Here is a 9,682-nt window from a genome sequence, read left to right as displayed (position 1 = left end):
TGTTTCACTGTAACATTACAGTTGTCCCTGTCTATACACTCCTGACCAAATAACAACTTTACTGTCGCAGTCTATTACTGTCAAAATTTATTATAGGCATTTTCAAAGCGGGGAAATTCTTCACATTAATTCCAACCGTACTCATTTTAAATCAGAGAAAACACATTCTTTCACATATCCTTTTTTTATTCAAAGTATTTGTACTTTTTGACATTGTATTACAGCCATAAAGCCAACAACTACAGACAAAAAATACATAACTTATTTCACATGATGAATTTTTTTGTTGTTGCTGTTTTGTTTTCTATAAAATGTCTGATCAGCGTCAATACTGGCTGCAACTTTCTTCTTACATTGGCTTTGATCCTAAATACACTAGAGTCTAATACTGTATATATTTTAAATGATACACTTCATTGTTTGTGTTTTTTTTTCTTCTCCATTTCCAGCACAATACAAATGTGAAAACATCAGAAAAAATAGAGCTCTTCTCTTTTCTCCAGAGTCCCTCTCGGAGATCTCCTCAGAAAAACCAACAAAATCACAACCGTTACATAAAACAAATCACTATAACACGTAAAAGATTTCAAATAAAAAAGGAAAATACATTTTTCAAATACAACAAAAAATAACACTACTTCAATCTGTCTCATACAAGTGTTTGCAGTGAAAATTTAGGCTAAACAGGGAATGATAATGATTGTTTTGAGCTTTCAAAAATGCAAGTAAACAATAAATACAAACAATGTGCTTCATCCCTATAGACATATTTACACAAGTCTTTGGCTTATGCTCATCATCTGCTACCAAAAAGGAAAAGAAGAAACGTAATAAGCCAGCCATTAGAGCGGAGTGCAGTGTTTTCCCTTTCAACACAATGTCCATCTACACGAGTACAGCTACACATGTTATTAACAGGAACAGTGACAGACACACGCAAATAAAGAGCGTCTTCAGCATGCAACAGCTCGGCCTTAGTGTTTCAAATGGCTGTCGAAAAAGAACAAAACCAAACATGAACTCGACCGGATGGCCGGCACTTGAATCCCATGAAAGTCGACGCGGATGCAGAGACGTTTACGCGGCGCTCGTGAGAGGAGGAGACAGAGACGAGTCTCCATTAGGACGTCTCGATGTACTCCAGGGCCAGGTCGTAGCAGAAGCGGTACTGTTCCTGTGAAGACCAGAGCAAATCAGGAGACAGAAGAGCACAGTCCACAGCGATGAGCTCGACAGGAACACTGGCTCTTTACAGAGGATGTGGTGAAAGTTTGAGGCCATCAAAACATCTCTCTCTCTCTCTCTCTCTCTCTCTCTATGCTACTTACTCTTTATTTATACACTTTCTGGCCAATTAACATAAAAACATCTATTTGTAAATAAATGAGAATACAATAAATAACTAAAAATAAGAATAAGATAGGTAAGAATTATTTCTCTGTCTTTAAAAAAATGGGAGACATATCATGGGCTTTTATATAAATGATGTTAGGCTTATGTTGTTCTAGATTATTGCTTATTGTTACATGTTCATGTTTATGTACATTTGTGTTTACAGTGTGAAATCTCAGTGCTAGTCTCCGTTAAAAAGCATTTTACACTGCAAAGAATATTTTTCATAATCAGTATTTTCATTGATTCCAGTAAATCAACTCCAGGATAAATTGACTTGAGGTGCAAAATTGTGTTTTCAGAGGATGTGCCTTAAATACAGTCTACACACAATTATTTTCGCACACAATGCTTCTCAAGTAAATATAAATCTAGTTTTAAAGATACTGGGATATTATTACTGGACAACAAGACTGAAAATACAACGAGGTTACACTTTATTTTAATGTAATGTTGTTACGGTGTAATTACACAAATAAGCACTGAGTACTGTTAATGAAATACATGTACTTATAGGTTTGGTAACACTATTTTACAGTGTCCAGTGTTACATATGTTACATATAATTACCATAGTAATAACTATAAATTATGCATAATTACATGCAATTAACCCTCGACCAAATCCTTATCCTACCCTAACCCTATAGTAAGTACTTGTTGTTAATTATTATTACTCAGTACTTTAATATATAATTACACTGTAACAATGACACCTTAAAATAAAGTGTAACCGGTTTGGGTCACTTGCTTGTAATTATACATCATTTACTGTTATTACTATAGTAAGTACGTGTAACACGGGTAAGTGCTGTATGTCACCATCAAATAAGATGTTGCCTCCAGTGACTTCCTCATCCTGCTGACACTAGAGAGTGTGTGTGTGTTAGTGTAGTGTGTGAGAGCTGCTGTTCATACCGGGCTGTCCACCATATTGGGCTTGCTGTTCCTCAGACTCTTCACCGCATGAAAGACGTCAACAACATTCTGCCGCTTTATCATCTCACACACAATACTGATGGCACAGAACATCCCACTGCGGCCGCCACCATTCCTACACACACACACACACACACACAACACACATGTCAGATGTTTTCCCCGGACTGCACCACTGTGTAAAAGACTTCTCATCACATATATTCTCCTGGAGAAACCCGCTCGAGATCTTTATGGTCCCCTTATGGAGATTGTCCTGCTCACTGGGGTTTCTCAAGAACATTGTGTTGCAGTGTACTTCAAATCAGGACTGTTTATTAAAAAACTGTACTTACTGATAATATAATATTAATGAAATAAAGTGCACTTAAAGAGACATCTTTTAAAAAGTGTAATAATATCAAATTAAAGTTTCACTTTAAAAGCACATTTTAAATCATTGTGTTTTAATCATCTTTTGTCGAGCTTTAAAGAAGTGCACTTATTTTCACGTCTAGACTAACATACTAAAGCACATGTAATTATAATTAATTTGAACTGTAATGTGTGATTTGATATTACATTTAAAGTTAATATATTTCAAATGTACTACATTTCTAATTCATAATAAAAAAAAGATATGCAAGTTCCCATAGAAAGGGCATTAAAGTATATTTTAGTTAACATAAATGCAAGACATTATGAACTTGCATATACAGTTGTGCTCACATAAAGTGGGTCAAAAAGCACTCTTAAGTTCAGATAATTATATCTAATATGAATTGAAACTATAATACATTTTCATTTAATTACAATTAACATGCAATTAGGTATCCGGAAACATTTAACCTTTCATTCACACGCAAACATATTCTTTGTACTGTAAGTATGTTATTTCTGTAATAAGTGCTCTTTTAAAAAGTGGTAAAGAAGTGAAGTCTTTATTACTTCAACTTTTTTTTTCTGTAAAGCTTCTTTGAAACAAGTAAAAGTGCTTGATAAATAAAACTGACATGAGAAAGGACCAGTCATAGTTTGCTCTTCCTGTGATGTTAAGTGTAAAATCTGACATCAGTGAGCGGCCATTCATTCACAGACAATACACTGACAGGAAATACTGACAAGATATTAGTGGAAATTACGAGCAGACTTTCTGTCTGTTCATGGCAATACAGTACTAAGTACTAATTATTTGAACTTAACTGTGTCAAAGCATTTTGACGATTTGACACCATGACCATCACAAACTGCTATGTGCCTGTGTTGTGATTGACCAACGCATTCTCATCCTTGGGCGTCATATACTGACGCTTTTGACAAATTGTCTACATCCAACGCACATGGCACCCTTTAGCGTCAATATGACACGCACAGATCTTTGTTCGGTTATGGTTGGGTTTAGGTCTGGGGTAGGGTTAGGGTTAGACCGCTAGGAGGCGCCTTCTGGCCCATATCTATCTGCGTCTCATATTGACGCTAAAGGGTGCCATGTGCGTTGGATGTAGACGATTTGTCAAAAGCATCAGTATATGACGCCTTGGGGTGAGATCGGGCTGGATTTGCAGCAGGTCACTGCACATCTATACTCACAGGCAGTGTATAATAGTGCGTCCATCGCCTTCCTCACACTCCTCCTGCCATTTGTCCACCTGGAGGATCAGTTTGAGGAACGAGCGCTTGGAGGCGGGAACCTCCCTATGCCCCGCCCATCCCAGGTACTGGAACTGACGGACCATCAGGTAACCTTCCTGAGGCTTGGGACACACACACACACACACACAATATCAATATGTGACCCTGGACCACAAAACCAGTCACAACTCGCACAGGTTTATTTGTGGCAAGAAACCAACAATACATTGTATGGGTCAAAATTATAGATTTTTCATTTATGCCAAAAAAACAAACGTAAATATATATATATATAAAATTGTGAACATAAATGGACAACTTTAAAGGCGATTTGATCAATGTTTCGATTTTTTTTGCACCCTCAGATTCCAGATTTTCAAAATATTGAAAAATTTAAATATTTGATATTTGGTCCAGGGTCAAATATGCATGTCTAACCAAGACAGATGTGTGGATCTGCACTTTGAGGCTTAAAAGCTTCAGAGATGTGAAAGTTTCAGAGATGTGTGAAAAACTCACTCTGGTCAGGTTGCATATCCTGAAGAGACGACTAATGACGTCGCAGTCCATCGAGCTGGATATGCAGTCCACTTGTACAGGACCGTATCTCAGCATTCCCTCCTCCGGCCAGTACTGAGGACAACCCTGTACACACACATTACTCTCTTATCAAACACAGTAGTCGTTTTACACTACAGTCACCTATTGTGCCCTTTTACAACGTCTTGATGTTGTTTCTGGTCTCTAGAACATGTTTTCCTGCTTGAATGTTGATTATTTTCCTCATATTCTCCATTGTTGCGGCTCCTCTCTTCCAAGTCTGTCAGTAACACTCTGTTTACTTCCTGTCTCTATGAAGCCCCTCCATCTGAAAAGCACACTGTGCTCTGATTGGTCAGCTGGAGCAGTGTGTTGTGATTGGTTGAGTGCTTCGAGTGTGTTTGGGAAATGTCCCGTCCCTTACCATAACCACCAGTTTCAACACACTACTAACTAACTCAACCAGGCCCCGCCACTTTATATAGAGAATAACTCCCTTTGGAGGGACTTTTTTTCATGCTCAAACAGCAACATTACACACTAAAGACAGTTGAAATTATGTATATATATATTAACCCCCCCCCCCCCCCCCCGCATAATATGTCCTCTTTAAAGTCCCCCTGTGGTGAAAATCCAGCTTTTAAAGTTGTTTATATGTCTATGTTGTGTATTTATTATGCTTTAATACAAACCATGTGTAAACTCATAAGTCGACACCATTGCTAAATATTTTCTCCTTATGGTGCGTTCACACCGGACGCGAATAGCACGTCAGGCGCGAGTGATTTCAATGTTAAAGGTGCCCTAGAATGTGTTAAAATAATATTTAAATTTTGTCCCTGATATCTACATAGAGGGTATGTGGCTTAAAAAGCCATTTAAAATGTCCAGAAAAGGTTTTACAGGTCAATTTCCAACCCTATAAATTGGCCCTAGAATGAAATGGTCTGTTTTTACCTTATTTGGAAGGGTCATGAATAGTAATGAGGAGTTCTGCTCTGATTGGCTCTTTCACTGCGGGCTCATTACAAGAGCTCAGAGAGTCACAGCAAACAGGTCCGACGTGCAAATGGAGAGACTCGGTGTACAACGGTATATGTTTGAGCCGGTTTCAGACGACGATGCAGAGTTTGAGGAACAAGCGGTTGTTTGTAGAATGCAAATGGACGTTTCGGAGTGGTAAGTTTATTCATTATTTTCAGTACGAACTTAACAGTCACGTGTGTGTGTGTGTATGTGTATGTGCGTTCGTTCGTTCGTGTGTGTGTGTGTGTGTGTCTGTGTGCGTGTGTGCTTCACCTGCGCAGCATAGTTCTGTGTAGCACCGTATCTCTGAAAGGGCTTGGCTTATGCAAATTTTGGAGGCGTACATATTAATGATCCCATCGGTTACGTCACAGTAGGTGTTATGTGGAGATTCGCCCGTTTTTCAGGGGTGTTTTTCAAAAACGAGATTTAAACAAGAAGGAGAAAACAATGGTGTTTGAAACTCACTGTATGTCATGTCCATGTACTAAACTATTGTTATTTAACTATGGCAAGTTAAATTCAATTTCACATTCTAGGGCACCTTTAAGTCAATGCAAAGAAAAAATCTCCCTGTAAGCAGGAAGATCAAAAATTCCTGCGGCGCGAATGAGGCATAGAGTGCGGCGCGGTAGACGCGAATACACCTCATTCACGCTTCAAGTTCGCGCAAATGACTTCTGCGTCAATTCGCGCCGCGTTAACCAATCGGAGCCTGCTTGCTGCTGTCACGTGGTGAAGTGACGTGATAAACGGGGAAGGCCCGATTTTCAGATTATAATGTCATTTTAAATGTTTGGCCTCAATAACTTATTATATGTTTGGCCTCAATAAATTATTTTATAATGACTAAATGCCCGCGTGAAAGAAGATGTTAACTATGAATGTGACATTGAACACTTGCAGTCATAGGGCCCTATCTTGCACCCAGCGCAATTGACTTTGTACACCGACACATGTATCATTCCTATTTTGCAGGCACAGTGGACTTTTCCCTTCACAGACGCACGTCGGTAAATAAGGGAATTAACTTGCGCTCGCGGGGGCGGTTCAGCGAAAAGAGGAGGCGTATTCCGGCGCAAAAGTTCCCTGGTGCTATTTTCCAGTTTTAAAAAGCAATTCCGCCACTGACCAGGAAAAACCCAGTCTAAAGACAGTGGCGCGTTGCGCGTTAGTCATATGGTATTTTAAGGGCGCGTGCTTGGCCATAATGTAGCGTGTTAACGCGCATACACTTTGATTCTCTAATATAAACAGACGCAGCAGTTTTCATTTTTGCAAATCATACATTATTACAAGGACAAATATTAACACACGAGGGAAATCATTGTTGTGTCCGTGAAGATGTGAAAAAAATCTCTCGATAAAAAAAAAAAAACTAGATTAGGCTACACATTTACCCAAATTATACGCCTGTTTAACCAAATGTCACTTCTCTGTGTGTTAACCACAAAGTTACTTACGCTTTGCGACTTGCGTTTCAGATCGTTAAAATAGGGCCCATAGCCTACATTTCTGATTGAGATGAAGAAAAACTCACATAACGTTAATTAAAGAAGTCGTTTGACCTACGTTATAACGAGTCATTAATGTATTTTAACTTATATGTTTCATATAATAGAACCGAAGCTATAGATTGTGAATTTAAACATTTCTCGTTTACGACTAATGGCAGGAGGAGTGTGAGGAAGGCGATGGATGCACTATTATACACTGCCTGTGAGTATAGATGTGCAGTGACCTGCTGTCAATCACAACACCGGCACATAGCAGTTTGTGATGGTCATGGTATCAAATCTTCAAAATGCTTTAACACAGTTAAGTTCAAATAATTATTACCTAGTACTGTATTGCCATGAACAGACAGAAAGTCTGCTCGTAATTTCCACTAATATCTTGTCAGTATTTCCTGTCAGTGTATTGTCTGTGAATGAATGGCCGCTCACTGATGTCAGGAAGACTAGCCGAGGTAAGGCTGTTCCAGGCGGGTTACATTAGCGCTGAGCTCTCGGTGATCGCCTGGATCTCACAACTCCGAAACGTCAGATAATTTTTTTAAAATAGGCGCTATCTTTATAAACAAACCACAGATTTGAGCTTTAAACAACTACATTCTCGACTGAACAACTCTTAAAACTACATTTCGTGACACAATAACAGTAGTATTTTTAAATTTCCCACCTAGCACTTGCCTCTCCTAGAAGAAGCGGATTTCGCCTCGGACGTGCGTCAATTTCGCTCCAAACGCTTGCTTTTTACGCGTGTCGCTTTGGACGCGCGAATGGATTCAAAATGTTAAAGCGTCAAACTAGACGCGGCAGGCGGAATTTGACACGCTATTCACGTCCGGTGTGAACGCACAGTTAAAACGGCAGTGAATGTCGGAGGACGTAGTCGACGTTGACTGAAATGGGGATCAGGCTTAAGGAGCCTGTCTTCTTCGTACTACCATTTAATCAAGTTAATTAAACATTGGCGTGGGTGATTACACGCTCCGCCCCGCAGCGCGGGCATAAACACGGAAGTGGACGCACGCACCAGTTGCTTTTACGCTGAGGAGCCGATCGGCCCACGGAGTCAGTGGTGGTCCAGCAGTAGTGTCGAGGGGACCACGTTCTGCGTTTCGGGTTTCAGTTCCGTTGATTGAAATGGGGATCAATTTGAAAGCTCCACTAGTGATGCCACCTTCCAGTGCCTAGACAGAAGCCTCCTGATCCCCCCGCGATTTAAGGCGGAGAAGGGACAGAGCTTAGGCCACGGAAGTCACTGCTGTTCCTACAGGACCACTGGGAAAGCGTTAACTGTACAAGGAAGGAAGGGACGCTGCGGAAGCCACATCCTGCTCACAGGGAGATAACATGTGGAGAATACACATATGGACAGGGCAAATTGACGGGCAACATATGGAATGTCACTGGGGAGGCTCCAGCCTATAACCGGGGAGAGCTACTCACCAGACAGTGACGGCAGAAACTCTACCAAGGGAAGACACGGGCTCGCCTCGTAACCCTTCAACGCTCCCCATCAAGGGCAGTGAGGGGGGAGGAGCTACTTAGGTGGTTTCTGTCAGAGAAAGGTGCCATCCATGCCCTTGTAAGCTCCTCACGCACTTCAGGAAAGAAAGGTACCGGGGCGGCAGGCTGAGAACCAGCCCGGCCCGCCCCGAGAAACCAATCATCCAACTGAGACGGTTCGGAACACGGTGGAGGGTTCCACATGAGCCCTAACGCCTCGGCGGCCTTTTTCAGCATAGCTATCATCTCTGGATCTGCCTCGGGCAACGCTGGTCTCCCAGATGGAGGCAGCGCAACCGAGTCATCATTTACAGAGCCCAGCTCCCCGATGCTGCGATAGACATCCTGTCCTCTGGAGGGGCAATGAATGAAACAGCTGGTTGGTCCACTACAGAGGGACCAGCGGGTTCATCGTGGAGCTCCACCGGTTGCGGTGTGGAGGAGGAGTGAGGAATCAACGAGGCTTTGACGGGCGGATTACCGCTCACTGTGATCCTCAGATCACCCAGCTTGGACGGCACTCCAGCCCTCCTCTGGGAAGGTAACCCAGAGGAAAGACTAGGGCGGGGCCCAGAGGAGGGGACTGCACCCACGCTTTTGACGAAGGCGAGTCTTGATCTCAACACAATGGGAACATGACTCATCCACAAGAGATGCCTCAGCGTGCTGTAAGCCCAAACACACGACACAGCTCTTGTGACTGTCAGAGGGGGACAGAGCCTTACCACACCCAGAAACGCATGGATGGAATGGCATCTTGAGAAAGACGCACTCACACCCTTGCCTTGTTGCTCTTTTAGGAAATGGGACCCTCATCAGTGCCAGAGCACACAGGGAATGACCGCGGCAACACTGAATTAGCAAACTGTAACAGTGAAGCACTCACTTCTCGCCCTCTAACCAACCGTCAGAACAAACAGAAATTTGATGCTGTTAAAACAGCAGTTGAGAGCTCAAGAAGCTTGTGATCACCGCTGCACTCGCGCTGTAGAAACACCAACACTGGGAGGTCTTCCCGCAAGAAGACCGACACACTCGCTTGCTGTGTAAACAGTAGTAAATCTTCAGAGACATCGATCAGCTCCGAAACGAAAGGCAACTGGTGCGTGCGTCCACTTCCGTGTTTATACTCGCGCTGCGGGGCGGAGCGTGTAATCACGC

At 41.9% G+C, this 9,682-nt stretch overlaps 1 protein-coding gene across 24 annotated transcripts in view; it reads right to left on the bottom strand.

Annotated features, from left to right (window-relative positions):
- Positions 1 to 171: 171 nt before the first annotated feature.
- The window catches only part of ptprk (protein tyrosine phosphatase receptor type K), a 182,926-nt gene continuing 173,415 nt past the window's right edge, over positions 172 to 9,682 (bottom strand). For all 24 annotated transcript variants that reach the window (XM_079639051.1, XM_079639036.1, XM_079639044.1 and 21 more), the window contains 4 exons: positions 4,461 to 4,586; positions 3,900 to 4,063; positions 2,310 to 2,445; positions 172 to 1,174 (listed from right to left, as the gene is read on the bottom strand). In XM_079639051.1, coding sequence (XP_079495177.1) covers positions 1,121 to 1,174; positions 2,310 to 2,445; positions 3,900 to 4,063; positions 4,461 to 4,586 — 480 coding nt within the window. In that variant the 3' untranslated portion in view covers positions 172 to 1,120. The remainder of the gene's footprint in view (positions 1,175 to 2,309; positions 2,446 to 3,899; positions 4,064 to 4,460; positions 4,587 to 9,682) is intronic.

The sequence above is a fragment of the Phoxinus phoxinus genome (genome assembly GCF_949152265.1).
Source record: "Phoxinus phoxinus genome assembly, chromosome: 16".
Lineage (NCBI taxonomy): Eukaryota > Metazoa > Chordata > Actinopteri > Cypriniformes > Leuciscidae > Phoxinus > Phoxinus phoxinus.
Note: the sequence above shows the minus strand (reverse complement) of the source record. Positions and strands in the feature narration are given on the sequence as shown.